Source organism: Fistularia commersonii, chromosome 24 (assembly GCF_037954325.1).
Source record: "Fistularia commersonii isolate RoL2024-O1a breed Wild chromosome 24, RoL_Fcom_v1.0, whole genome shotgun sequence".
Lineage (NCBI taxonomy): Eukaryota > Metazoa > Chordata > Actinopteri > Syngnathiformes > Fistulariidae > Fistularia > Fistularia commersonii.
Window position 1 is genome coordinate 5,182,569 of NC_141307.1, and position 14,180 is coordinate 5,196,748.

A 14,180-nucleotide genomic window follows, 5' to 3' on the forward strand; every position below is an offset into this window, starting at 1 on the left:
TTCACCAGAGCTCCTCACACCCATCACATCCTACATGCAAAGCCATCAAAGAGATGTAGAAATACAATTTCTAGTGAGACAAGACTGTTACTACTAGCCTTCTGAATATTACAGAATTGAATTGACTGTGTTTCTCTCCACTTCTTGATAAATCAAAAGCTACGCTGAAATATCTTGCCGAATGAGTCTTAGGAAACTTAATATAGTCACTTGTACCAATTACTTACAAATATCATTGAGGCAATTTTCTCAAAAGCAGACTGCTGTATAGACAGACGGAACACGGTTGCTCAGATTCCACTCAAACAGAAGGAAAATTTCAGGTGATCTGGCTCAATAAACAGAAGAGCAGCATTTTGAACAGTCAAGTGAAAGCAAGCAGTAATTAAGCATCAACAAAAGTGCAGTGAGAATATGAATGACTGTTTAAATATTGTAGCAAATCACAAATCAGGGTTTATGTTGACGCTTGTGTAATTTCGGGGGTTACTGTGAATTTTGTGGGTGTGGTTTGAGGTGTAATGACTTCTGTTTTTTTTTTTTTTTTTACCTGGAATTGAGCGGAACAGTTCATTTTATTGCAGGCTTGTGTGGCGTGGCGTAACCCCTATTGCTTATTAAACAGATGTTTTACCATCACAAGGGTGTTTCCCTGAATAAAAACACCAAAATATTTTGCAGAGCAGTTTGAAAATGTCTGAATGGAAATGAGCTTAACATTATTGATCCCAGGATTGGGACATAATTTGGCAGCAGCACCACATTGAGATGACGACACACTAAGTGAGAGGGAGGAGGGTTTAAAAGGAGCCCAGAGTGGATGGATGTAAAAGTACTTGCTATCATGTCATTTAAAGCAGTGAAAATTCCCATGAACTAAATAGACAGTAAAAAAAAAAAAAGCATGCACTATCCCATTCAAATAGCATGCAAACCCACAGTTTGCAACATGGGAAGGTCACATTGCAGGTTCTTTTCTACAGAAACCAGCTGTGCCATGCCACTCATTTGCAATGATGGAACATTTGTGCCTATGAATAAATCATTGCAATGATGCACTAGATTTTTCGGCAACGCTACAGGGGCAAGTGAGCTTTTAATTGTCCGCAGGATTGGAGGGAAGTGTGAGAAAGCAAACCTTGGTGGAGCATCAAGGCTGAGGCTGGCCAGGCCGAGGCGGCTGGGTGCCTTCGATATGTCAAACCGGCGCCTCCCAGTCTGGCGGGGTCTCGCCTGTGATTGGCTGATTGTCTCCGTCCAATCTCCCCGGCGCTCGGAACAGTGGGATAATTGGTGTAAAATGGCGCTGTCTCAAGGAACAAAGAAAAAAGTTTGCTATTACTACGACGGTAAATACCAATTCCTTGCACACCACGGTGCCTATTGATTTCCAGAAGCCCCGGGAGCGTCAGCGTATTCGTGTGATTTATTTAGATTTCCTTTACGGTCAGCTGTGCAGCTATGCGAGCGAGCCGGTGTAGCACGCTAGCCGGTTTAGCCGGCTAACGTTTCCTTCTCCGATTGGCCAACGGGATTAGCTTTAGCCTGTTCTTAGCAGAGCTAGGTTTCGAATTTAGCAGACGTACATCCCATCACGAGTCGTAAAACACTATTACTAATTCGAGTTAAAAAAAAACGGGGGTTTCGATGTTGATTTTGGTTACAGTCGACTTGATAACGCTGTCAAGGCGACGCCGGCGTCCATCACATCAATGCTGCTCTTAACTTGCTAACGACTTCCGAGAAGTGAGGTTTAATTCACTGCTGTCCCGTTATCACGAAAATATATGCACCCTGGGCTAACTTACCGCAGTATTAAAATGTATATTTTTTCCGTAGACTGTTTCATTGAGGGGGGGGGGGGGGGGGGGAACAGCATCTCAGGATCTCTGAGCTTCGCTGCCCACCGTGTTTTAAAACCGTCGCCACACCAGGTGTCAATTAATTGGCTGTCAATCAAACAGCGACCAGGTCCTCTAATCACTGACAATCGATATCACCCGATAATCGACCCGCGGATCCCTTGAGTTTGCCCTGTCGTTCAGAACATTTCATTCATCTCATTATGAACCACTGTTTGAATGCATTGACAGAGAATTGTAACAGGTTGTGATGAGACTGTGGCATCAGTTCACATCAACAGTTATCCTTTGTTTTGATGCAAAATACAGTGGGAATGTTTAGGTAGCTTCTCCTAGATAGCCACACTCAGTGGTAAAATGAGATGGTTTCATGAACCGGGGTTTATTGTGACATATTGGATGGGCCAATATACCTGATAAAATAAACAACTGAGATCTGTTTTTAATGGGATGTTATTTCTGCTGGAGTTTACCAAAACTTTTGGTGCTGGAATTTCCAGAAACAATCTCTTACACGAGGTGGTGTGGCACAAAACAAAGTGGCTGGATTAAAGGTCAATGCTGCTGATTTGAAATCTATCCGTTCTGGTGACCAGTGTCTGTCTACTTTTCTTAAAAAACTTATCATCGTGGATCAACAACTTTTTTCATGCTTTTAGTGTGTGACACAAACAGTCTTCTCTGTTTGTACGCTAGGCGATGTTGGGAACTACTACTATGGCCAGGGCCATCCTATGAAACCCCACAGGATCCGCATGACCCACAACCTCCTCCTCAACTATGGACTGTACAGGAAAATGGAGATCTATGTGAGTGATGTGATGTTTCAATGATATTAGGTTTGTTGTCCACCTGGACTGGAGTGCGCGAAGAGGAGTCTTAAGAGTCTGAATGGGTGTCAGTCCAGGAAAGTAACTTGAAAAAATAATAGTCGTATGAGGTGAGAAACGGTTAAATGTTAAGTAACCGTTGGCAGAATTCATCAGGCCGCGCAACACGTGCACTCTGATTTGAGAACCGTCAGCGGAACAAGCGGGCCCGATGGCACCTGTTCACTTGTGTTTCATTCCAGAGGCCACACAAAGCCAGCGGCGAAGAGATGACAAAATACCACAGCGACGACTACATTAAATTCCTAAGGTCAATCCGACCTGATAACATGTCCGAATACAGCAAACAGATGCAGAGATGTGAGTTTGATTTTCACATGGTGTTTGGGGTAAAGAGAATTTTATTTTATTTTTTTAACCGTCCCTTTTTTTTGCACAGTCAATGTCGGCGAGGACTGTCCAGTGTTTGATGGTCTGTTTGAGTTTTGTCAGCTTTCAACTGGTGGATCTGTGGGTATGTTCTCTCCGTGCATCGTTTCCTGCACATCATTCTGCAGAACAGGGTTGGACGAGATACTGACACACATCCAATAGATCAGAATTGTGATCCATAGTTGCGCTGTTTTTGTCCGTACTGTAAAATCTGGAAACTTTGGTTCTTTACTTATTTACATCCAAAGATTCAAAGCGTTGATTGTCACGTGCACAGCATGGCAACATGATCCGCTGTACAGTGAAATTCCTATTTTGCTGTCCACAGTGCATTTGGATATGTACTGAATTTGAAAAAAAGTCAACGTGCAACTGTGGAGCGAGCGAACACGCCTGCCAAGGAACGGCGCCATGTTGCTATTTTCAATAACAGTTTTGTTCTAAAAGAACATGGAAAACTGGCATTTGGATGATTAGCAAGGAATCGCTGACATTACCTGAGGGCAAGGCGAGGAAAACCCACTCCAAATAGTGCCGAAGCAATGAAAAAAATTATTTTGAAAATGTGTTCAGTTATCAGTGTATTTGACACATGACTGAGTATCTAAAAAGGTACCCTGATATATAGTATAAGAAGGGGTTTACAATACCTCAATAAGTTTTATTGTGGAGAAAAAAAAATTCTAGGATCAGCAGACCAATTTCAACCGCATGGATCCTGAATCCTCCCCACTCTGTCCTCTAGCTGGCGCCGTGAAGCTGAACAAGCAGCAGACAGACATCGCCATCAACTGGGCGGGCGGCCTGCACCACGCCAAGAAGTCAGAGGCCTCCGGGTTCTGCTACGTCAACGACATCGTCCTGGCCATCCTGGAGCTGCTCAAGTACGAACCGCCGCCGCCATTTTCTGCTTTTTTGACAATGTGAGGATGTCGGCATTTAAAGACCCCCCCCCCCCCTTCTACGCTCAGGTACCACCAGCGTGTTTTATACATAGATATCGACATCCATCACGGGGATGGAGTGGAGGAGGCCTTCTACACCACAGACAGGGTCATGACCGTCTCCTTCCACAAGTACGGGGAGTACTTCCCCGGTACCGGCGACCTACGGGTCAGTTATTTCACTTCGTTGTTCTCGTGAACGTCACCGCTTTGTCGCGCGTGAGACCGAATTCAACCGCTTGTCTCTTGGCTGCAGGACATTGGAGCCGGAAAAGGGAAGTACTACGCGGTGAACTACCCGCTCCGAGACGGCATCGACGACGAGTCCTACGAAGCCATCTTCAAACCCGTAAGCCCAAGTTTTCCCCCGTTTAACTTTTATCTATGAGGGCAATGGTGAGCGTGTGTGTTTGTGTGTGTTAGATCATGGCTAAAGTCATGGAGATGTACCAGCCCAGCGCCGTGGTCCTCCAGTGCGGGGCCGATTCCCTCTCAGGAGACCGACTGGGCTGCTTCAACCTGACCATTAAAGGTACGAAGTAAAGCTTTCGATTAATCGGCCTCATCTTTGAATGAAACCTAGTGAGTCACGGTTTAGCCTGTTCAGAATGCACCTTATTTGTTCACCCAAGTGGCTACATTTTTGTGTCACATAAATGTTTTGATCAAATAACTTCATATGAAAAAGGCACAAAAGGTTCCCAAAGCCTCAAAGCAATTATCTCCAAACACACAAATAATTGACAAGGGGAAAAAAAAAAAAAAAACAGCAGTAAAAATAAATTGTGTGATATTACTCACTCAATACATTTGACGCCACGCTCTGTGTTTTGTCACCGGTGAATTAGTGCCTGCGTGTGCGCGCGTGCACGTGGAGAATTACGTCTTAACACAGCGGACTCCCGCGCTTGCGATGAGACTACAAGCGTGTGAGTCAGAAGCGAGGCCGTCGGGCATGTTTGTCTTCAAACTCTCAAAGGCCAGTTTTATTGTGCCTCTCCTGTAGGTCACGCCAAGTGTGTCGAATACATCAAAAGCTTTAACCTCCCCCTGCTGATGCTGGGCGGAGGAGGCTACACCATCCGCAACGTGGCCCGCTGCTGGACTTACGAGACCGCCGTGGCCCTGGACTGCTCCATCCCAAACGAGCTGCCCTACAACGACTACTTCGAGTACTTCGGGCCCGACTTCAAGCTGCACATCAGCCCGTCCAACATGACCAACCAGAACACCAACGAGTACCTGGAGAAGATCAAGCAGCGTCTGTTCGAGAACCTGCGCATGCTGCCTCACGCGCCCGGCGTCCAGATGCAGGCGATCCCCGAGGACGCCCCCCACCCCGACAGCGGCGACGAGGACGAGGAAGACCCCGACAAGCGCGTTTCCAGTAAGAGACGGCTGAAAGCGAGAGCCGTCGACATGTTTTCCTGCCGCAAGACTCTTCTTAACCCTTCGTGCAATTGTGTGTGCGCTTCAGTCCGGGCTCATGACAAGAGGATAGCCTGCGAGGAGGAGTTCTCCGACTCGGAGGACGAGGCAGAGGGACAGGGAGGAGGCCGCAGGAACACGGCCAACCACAAGAAGGCGAAACGGGTGAAGAAGGAGGAGGAGAAGGAAGGGGAGGAAAAGAAAGGTGAGGCGACGGCCCGCGACCTTCTCACAGCTGCCGACGGAAACCGACTTAACACTTTGGTTTTCAATTCCTAGAAATGAAGGAAGACAATAAGGAGGAAGAGAAGATGGACACGTCAGGGTGAGAAGGATCATTTGGTACCGGTTCCGCAAAGAAAATCTTTCTTGGTACACCTTCAGGATCTTACTTTGAAAAGTAACGGTTCGCCGCTAAACAATAAAACAACACATCAACAACAATATCTCTTCTTATTGAGTGAGGGGTTTCTGATGAGGCAGCCGTTATAGAGTTAGTCCGACTCTTGATTTGCTCCGGTTTTTACGCTGGTCAGATTTTCTTATGGCTTTTGAATACATTAAATTGAATCCACTAAAGGGAAATAAAGATTAAAAAATATGTCCAAATGAAAATGTCATCTTGCCAGTTGTTTTTTTTTCTGAGAGTATGATTGTCTGTTTCAGACCAAAAGAAGAAGTGAAGACGACTTGAAGTCCAACCAAGTGGAACCTGTTGACCTCGAGCCCCGACTGATTCCTACATTCTCCTACTGCGTCAATATGACTTTTGTATCGCGATTTTTCTCAGTCTTTTCCTGGGCAGAGCTGGTTTACATATTTGCATCTGTTTCTGAGCCCCCGCTGGCCGGCACGCCATTCAACCCGAGCTTCAGAAGGCCGGCGGTGTTCTGGAATGAAGCTGATGCAGTAAATTCTCCCGAGCTGCTCGTGTGAACCAGTTCTGCTTGTTATATTTAAAAAAAAAACAAACAAAAAAAAAATACCTCCACAACATGGTTCGCCCCTCTCCCCTTCCACTCCTCGGTTCAAAGATGCCAGATGATCCCCATGCCGCCCTCGCGATGGGACACTTGGTGTTTGAAACCCTTCTGTCATTTTGAGAACCAGCATGGCAGTGGTTTGGCCAGCCATGTTGGCCCATCAGTGGACGCATGATGTTGATTCCCCGCCTCCAGCATGTAAATAACTCCCCGTCGCTGTTTCCAGCCACATCCCTCATATCTACTCGGTAAGTTATGAAAGCGCCCTACAGCCCATCTTCCTATAAATATCTGCTCAGTGTTTTATCCTGCTAATTCTATTGGAGCTGTTTCGTGTCCCGGGTTCCCCGTGGAGTCTGTCGTCTCTGGTGCAGTTTTTTTTTTTTTTATATTAAGGTGGAACTTATTTCATGTAACTCTGGATCCATCAACACCCAGACAGGAGGTGGAATCCAGACAGCCGAGAGAACATTTCAAAAAAGTTTTAAAGTAATGCTTTTAACAGTTTATCAGATTCTGAGCTGAGTAAAAAGAAAAAAAAAAACTCCACGGGGCTCCTTTGTTACGGATGGATGTGACGTTCGTTTTGAAGTGTGAGATTTTATTTTTTACAACTATGAAGTGATGAGGCGGCTGGTGAAGTGAGCCCTCTTCATGTGGTCATTTTCTGCTTGTTAATGTATGTTAACATGTCTTTCTAATAAAACAATGGAAAACCCAAATTTGCACTCTTCTTACCACTAGAATGCTTCTCCACCATATCTTCATTGACATGGCCCACATAGGGGGCCGAATTGTTCCCTTCTCGGCCAGATTTCAGCCAAAAAGAAACAGACAACTTGAATTAGTAATTTTATGTGGACTTGGGTGGTGGAATGATTTTACAACAGAACATTGTTGAGTAGAAAGAGATTAAATACAAATGAAGATCGGGCCATTGTTTTCAATCCAGTCGCATTGGCTTTGAGAATCCACGGCACAAATATTCCAAGATTTTAGCAGCTGGACAAAAATGACCCCTGGTGAGTGGGACACACACACCCCGTATCATATTTCTCCCATCTGGCGTCCGGTTCCAACTGATCAGCAAAAAGCACAAAAAGCACCTAAATACCAATCGAGAGTCCCTCGGGGTTGACCTCCGTGTGACCTTCAGAGAGTTCAGATGATCTGGGGTGAGGGGGGGATGAGGCGATTGCTGCCGAGTGCCTGTTCATTCCTCTTCCTGACTGGGCCGAGTCCGTTGTTTGCTGAAGCTGCGGGTGAAGAAGCCGGGGTTTTTCACGCCTCCAACTCAAAGTCGAAGTACTGAGGGTCGAAGTAGTGAATCCTCACGTATCCGTCTTCACCTCCGCTGCTGTAACTGTAAACCAGGGAGACGACACACACACACACACACACACACAAAAAAAAAAAAAATCAGTTACGCTCCCGTCGGGTTTGACAGGAAACCTCGACAGGCGCATGATTCCCGTTCTTCGCTCACCTTTTGCCATCGGGGTGGAAAGCCACGCAATTGATGGGTCCGAAATGACCTTTGACTCTGCCGAACTCCTCCTCGTAGGCGGCATGGAAGAACCTAGAGCGACGGCGAGCGTTGTGTTAGTTCACTGTAATAAATCGCCCGATTTTGGAGTCCAATCGGTTAGCAGGACGCACAGGGGTTCAACCCGTGCTCCAGCCCTGTTTGTTTTTCTACTCGCCTGGCTTCAAACTTTCCGATCCTTGTGGATGTGGTTGTGACCTCCATGGCCTCCTGCCCTCCTCCCATAACGACCTGAAACATAATTGTGAGAAATATATACAAGAGTCAGAATAGCAGTCTAGTATTTTTTTAGGGGAAGTAAAGGAAAACCGTTCGCAGTAGTTTGAAAACCCCTTACACACTGTGAAAGAAAAAAGAGCTTTGGTTTTTTACATGAAACGAGCAGAAAAGCGTTTCCTATGCTATTTCGATCCCACCCGGCCTGAATGTATGCAGAAAGTGAGGGCGTCCCTTACATGATCCATAATAGGGGAGATGGCGGCTGAGTTGACGGGCCTCTCCGTCCTGAAGGTCTTGATGTGATCCAGGGTGGTGGAATCGAACAGCTGGGAGGAAACGTGGGACACAGTCAACTCAGCGCGTTGCACTTTAACATAAGACGGTGAAAAAGTCAAAGTGGAACTTGTTTAAAAGTAAAGACAAATCCCGACGACAGATACTCATCTCGGATACAAAAGAGCTAAATAAAAACAACCCCCTCACACCGGGAGGTTGGTCCGAAGAGGGGAACGGCTTTCTTACCTTGGCCGTGTTGTCCTTCGACGCGGTGATCACCATTGTGAGATCAACAGACGTCTGAATGTCGTTGATCTGCTTATGGTGTTCCTTGACATTCTTCAGGATCTCCCCCGACTGTCAGTCAAACACACACACGCGTTTTTTCCCCCATGAACAATCACATCAATACACTGACAAAAACTTGCCAAGAAACACATTCTGGTCAATAAATGAACAGCGCCTTGTCAAAAAAAAATCTGAGGAAAATACATGAGGAATTATATAAACTGGGAATTCGTCAAAAGGCATTACAGGTTTCACATGTTTAAACGTAGCTGAGTCAATATTGTAATGTATTTTAAACAAAGAAGGTATCTGGACATGTTACTTTACTTCCATGTAACCCGGTCTCTGTCAGTGTGTGTGGGTGTGTGTGTGTGTGTGTGCGCGCGGTTGTTCAGGTGAAGTCGCCCACCTTTGCGCTGAACTGGTTAATCTCTCCGTTCTCATGGCCGGCGATGACAAACTCTCCCAGAGGCCCCCACACGGCGCTGGTCACCTTGTGGTCACTGCAGGGTAGCGACAGGTAGGGCTGGTTGTCCTCTGCGGGAACAAAACGCCGCAAGTCGTGAAATTTAAAAAAAAAAAAAAAAAAAAGGATCGGCCATGGGCAGAAATATACAAGTCTCTCATCTAGGCGCTGTACCTATCTGCTGGGGGTCCCTCAGATCGAAGAAGTTCAGGTAGCACTGGTAGCCCATCTGCTTGTCCGTGGAGAACATGATGATGTTGCCGCTGAAGTCGAAGCCGCATGTTCTGACGGCAGAGTTGGTGTGAAGCAGAGCCAGCTGTTTACCTGCGGCGCCGGGAGGGGAGAGGAGAGGAGGGGGAAGTTACCCTTCCTGACTCCAGCATCACTGTTTCACCACATCCCGAGGAAGACACGAAACGATTACTGATTTCTTTTACCCACCCGTCTCACAGTCCCAAAGTCGACAGCTGTTGTCTGCTGATCCTGTCAGGACGTTCTTCGTGTCCCCTGCGGTGGAACGCGTTAAGAAACTCAAAAGCACGTTGTCGTGGAAATTTTTTGGAGGCTTCTTTAAGACAGCTGGTGAATTACAAGGAATGGTTAGAATGGCCTTTGGAGCAGAGTCGTCTGCAGGTGAGTACTAAAAACACACGGCAGGGCTGGGATTTTACGCATGGAGAGGAGAAACCATCTTGAATTATGCAATCGGGAGATGTGTCATGTGCCATCCTGAAGGACACGTTCCATCAGTCAGGAGGTGTGTATACTTTTTTTTTTTTTTGTACGAGACAGAGACGGACACATTGTTTGGAAGACAGAAAATTGACACCTCCTTTGAGGCTGAGTGCCTGATTTTGTTTTGACCTGTCTGTCCCCCTTCCGTCCCCACAGAGACATGGGATCAGATAATAAGCATAGTTTCCCACAGAACATTTACATGAAATATATCCACAACGGCGTCACAGGAAAACAGGACTAAAATGTATGGTAAGAAGGGACACTGGGTCCTACATCGACAACAGTCAGGACGTTGAGGCGAATATGCTTCCTATCAACCTATTCAGATGGCCCGTGCCATAAAATCTAATTTCCTTCTGTGATTCTGGTCATTTCCTATCATTTTTTTAGGGGATTACATGCAATGTGATTGGAGAAATTGACAGGCAGCCCCTTGACAACTGAATGTTGTGTTAGAAGAACTCTTACGGCTTCCCCCCAGTACTTTTACAGTACAGCAGTATGCGATACCTTTACATGTGGAATCAAAACATTTAGTAACAGATCAAATCTGCACTGCTGTTGTGTAAACAAAAGGTGCATTCATAAAATCACTGCAAGAGGATTAAGGATACAGTCACAGTCCACACACCATACGGCTCCTGTGTGTCCATTGTAGGTCCCCAATCTTTCTCCATTGACAGAGTACCACACGTTTGCGACCTGCGATGGAAGACAGAACACTTATTCGGGTCACAGTAACACCGATCGGATACGATTTTGTTCAAAGTGATATTCGATTAGTGCCCACTCACCGTGTCTTTAGCTACAGAGAAGAGCAGGTCTCCCTCTCTGTTGTACTTGATTTGAGTGATGGACCTTTCATGGCCCTGGAGCAGGATGGGTTTCTGTGGGAAAGGAGCTGGATGTCACATGAGGTTCCTTAAGCCATGGATGCGACATACAACCTAAAAACAGTATGTATTCCACATTTTACACCAACTATTGTCTTCCATCCCATGCATTATGAAGCTAACAATCCTGTTGATGCCGCTGAAAGCAGGCTAACGTTAGCCGAGGTCGCTTTCCTAGCTAGCATACAGCTAATGGTATACACAAAAGATACGTCATTTCTGTTTCCGGCAATTAACAGGAATAATCGATTGAAATTCTACTCACCATTATAGCTGGACAGGCGACGAAAATAAGGCTAGTTTGTTCACTTCGTCCTCCGTGGGGAAGAAGGATGATCACTCGTGTTCCAGGCGCCGGAGCCGCAGTGGAAGAGGAAGGTGACGTAATAAGTGTGTCAGACAGCAATGAGGGGAGACGAGCGCCCCCTTCCGGCGCGGAGTGGAACCACACACGAGGTACCTTATGATACAGCTGATACTTAAGAATAATTAATGATTTGCACTCAGTATTTTCCTTTTTCCTGCAGTTCCTTTTTTTGTTAAATAAATAAAAACATAAATAAAATTATTAAAAAAAAAATATTAGTACTAGTACCCACGGTTCAGCCCTCCAGCGCTCGTTCTAGGCCTCCTGTCTGAAGCTCAACGTGAGTAAGACGAAGAATAGGTTCATCATGTTCTCCAGTAGGCAGAGGCAGCTGGTAGAAGCGATCACCTCCACCACACAAGGGGAACCAGTAGAAACGGTGAAGGAGCACAAATACAGTCTTCAATCATCAGGAAATGTCACCAGCGACAGCACCCGTTAAGGAAGTTGAAGTTGTTTGAGGTTAGCTGCACAATTCTAACCATCTAATACGCCTTCATCGAGAACGTAATGAACCTTCTCCTTCAACTGCAGGTTCCATTCCATCACGCAACACGACAGGAATCGCCTGCAGAGCACCACGTCGGTCTGCTCCAAAATAAGTGGCCACTCCCTCAGACCTCTCTCCCGCTTCCGTGACAGCCGAATCCTAAAGACAGCCAAAAAGGGGGGCACCGTGACGAAGGTAGTCCCCTTTGTCAAAGCTAGAGACAAAACCTGAGGGCGCCCCCAAAGAACAACAGACCTCCCTGACACAGCCTCTTACTGGCAGCTGCAGGGCAACTTGGGGAAAGCAGCTTATGTTGCCCCAGCATTTCGCAACAACAAGTCTCTGGCCAGACATGGTCAGTACTTCCTATTCTTCAAAACACCTGATCATGCTGGGACTTACGGTACCCTAGAAAGAGCGCATCGTTGAAGCCAGTGAGCGGAAGCACTCTAAGTATAAGGAGCTTGCGGAGGATCTGGACGCTGGAGAACCTTCTACGGGCCAATAGAAGTTTGCTCAAGAAGCTTTGCAGGGCCTTTGCTTTGCAAAGTTGTTTTGGCATTAAAAGGTGGGAAGGGGGGCAAGAAGAAAGCCGTTCAACACACCAGCAAAGCCTTCAAGAAGGCCATAAGGTGGCTTGGGATGAACAGGGCTGATCCATGGACTGCTTCTGGGTCAAATGTTGCGACCTGAGGGTGCGTGATGTAGCGAGACCTGAACCACAGAATGATCCTAGGATTCATCACTGATGATGCGTCTTAGCGCATCCAAGAGATGTTTCTTACTCAGCAGGGTAAAACAATCTGCTTATTGTTTACAGTAAAAAAGGGTAGAACAAATCAAAGTGGAAATTTATGAGAAATATTGTACTATCTATCAAACTCATACAGGCATTTACATTTTGTCTGTAAGCTCATGTTTTGTGTGAAAATATCTGAATTTACCGTGCAACAATCTTGGATAAAAATTAACAGTTTACTTTAACAACGGATTCCTATAAGTTCCATAGAAAAGGCTCATGCTTCAAGTAATAAATGTAGACCCTAAAAACAAACCAAGCAGAGACGCTAAATCAAAAACACATGAAAGTTCCCACAATAACTTAACTTGCTATTATTTACTGCTGTTCATCATTTAAGTAAAGAATTGTAAGAGCGTGAGAGAAGAATACTGCAAATTTTTCAAATGTACAAACACTAGGAATGCAAATGAGATTGACTGGATGCGCGCATGCACGGACAGCTCTCTGACAGAGGCATGTCCAGGCAGGTCAGTGTTTGATGAAACTCAACACATGGGGTGGCGCAAAACATTTTCATACATTACTCATGACTCATCTTGGCTGATCGTGTGTGTGACCGGACCAAAGTTGACATCCTGAGTGGGACCACAACCCTAATTCCCACCCCTCCCTGTCAGCCTTTAGTGCAGAAACCTCCAAAGATAACACCACAAACAGGCTCACCGGCAGTCAGCACGGGGAGGGGGGGTCATTCTGACTTCCGACAATGGAGTCTTGACAATGAGGGTGTTATCAGGTCGATTGTAGTCATGTTTAAAGTTAACATTGTGAGTTGTTCTTTTCCCCCTCCAAGCTGTCTAATGAGAAAAAAAAAATTAAAAAATCAACCATCCACCAAAACATACACAAGGTAACTGTTATGGACCTCCAGACACTCAGCTTCATTCTCAATGTTTATTGCAGAGTCAACAAAAACATCTCCGGCGCAGACACCACACAGGAATCGAAGGAGTCCTTTTGTTAGGATTTGGTGGGTGGGAGACACAAGACTCAGCACCAGAAATGAGAGGTGTTCAAAATTTTTTTTTTTTTTTTGTGGTTTGATTAGGATCCAGCAGCATATAAACAGTTTTGCAAAAACAGGTGAGGGGAGGAACAGAACGCCAGGATGATGCTGACAGCCACTGTGGAGAGAAGGCCGACTGGAGGATGGGCGGCGAGGTGGAGGGCGCTGGCATACGCCGACTAGAAGGAAGTATGAGGGATGCAGCTGCCGGCCTTTCGGTCTGTGGTCTCCAAACACGCAGGAAGAACCTTCTATGGGCCAATAGAAGTTTGCTCAAGAAGCTTTGCAGGGCCTTTGCTTTGCAAAGTTGTTTTGGCATTAAAAAGTGGGAAGGGGGGCAAGAAGAAGGCCATTCAACACACCAGCAAAGCCTTCAAGAAGGCCATAAGGTGGCTTGGGATGAACAGGGCTGATCCATGGACTGCTTCTGGGTCAAATGTTGCGACTTGAGGGTGCGTGATGGAGCGAGACCTGAACCACAGAATGATCCTGGGATTCATCACTGATGATGCGTCTTAGTGCATCCAAGAGATGTTTCTTACTCAGCGAGGCAAAACAATCTGTTTATTGTTTACAGTAAAAAAGGGTAGAACAAATCAAAGTGGAAATT

General features: G+C 46.0%; 2 protein-coding genes across 2 annotated transcripts; one reads left to right on the plus strand and one right to left on the minus strand.

The window, feature by feature from the left end:
* The first annotated feature begins 1,249 nt into the window (after nt 1-1,249).
* hdac1 (histone deacetylase 1) lies at nt 1,250-7,201 on the plus strand. The gene is made up of 12 exons (XM_086171131.1): nt 1,250-1,349; nt 2,559-2,671; nt 2,935-3,052; nt 3,132-3,206; nt 3,870-4,008; nt 4,096-4,237; nt 4,325-4,417; nt 4,492-4,600; nt 5,075-5,455; nt 5,546-5,701; nt 5,776-5,821; nt 6,163-7,201. The coding sequence occupies exons 1-12, from the start codon at nt 1,301-1,303 to the stop codon at nt 6,188-6,190; spliced, it is 1,449 nt and encodes a 482-aa protein (XP_086027257.1). The 5' UTR covers nt 1,250-1,300; the 3' UTR covers nt 6,191-7,201.
* A 117-nt stretch (nt 7,202-7,318) lies between these two features.
* On the minus strand, nt 7,319-11,248 carry eif3i (eukaryotic translation initiation factor 3, subunit I). Its single transcript, XM_086171132.1, has 11 exons — nt 11,171-11,248; nt 10,807-10,899; nt 10,627-10,714; nt 9,716-9,781; nt 9,449-9,598; nt 9,218-9,345; nt 8,767-8,877; nt 8,481-8,570; nt 8,183-8,256; nt 7,966-8,058; nt 7,319-7,842 (listed from the first exon to the last, which is right to left on the minus strand). The coding sequence occupies exons 1-11, from the start codon at nt 11,171-11,173 to the stop codon at nt 7,761-7,763; spliced, it is 978 nt and encodes a 325-aa protein (XP_086027258.1). The 5' UTR covers nt 11,174-11,248; the 3' UTR covers nt 7,319-7,760.
* Nucleotides 11,249-14,180: the final 2,932 nt, after the last annotated feature.

Bases quoted from the DNA above. Each gene is read 5' to 3' on its own strand.
- eif3i (XM_086171132.1), bottom strand. The intron at 9,346-9,448 runs GTACAGCGCCTA...TTGTTCCCGCAG, and splicing joins GAGGGACCCCCAGCAGATAG to AGGACAACCAGCCCTACCTG. The intron at 8,878-9,217 runs GTGGGCGACTTC...TTTGACTGACAG, and splicing joins TTAACCAGTTCAGCGCAAAG to TCGGGGGAGATCCTGAAGAA.
- hdac1 (XM_086171131.1), top strand. From the start codon at position 1,301: ATGGCGCTGTCTCAAGGAACAAAGAAAAAAGTTTGCTATTACTACGAC. The intron at 4,009-4,095 runs GTACGAACCGCC...TTCTACGCTCAG, and splicing joins GCCATCCTGGAGCTGCTCAA to GTACCACCAGCGTGTTTTAT. The intron at 4,238-4,324 runs GTCAGTTATTTC...TCTTGGCTGCAG, and splicing joins CCGGTACCGGCGACCTACGG to GACATTGGAGCCGGAAAAGG.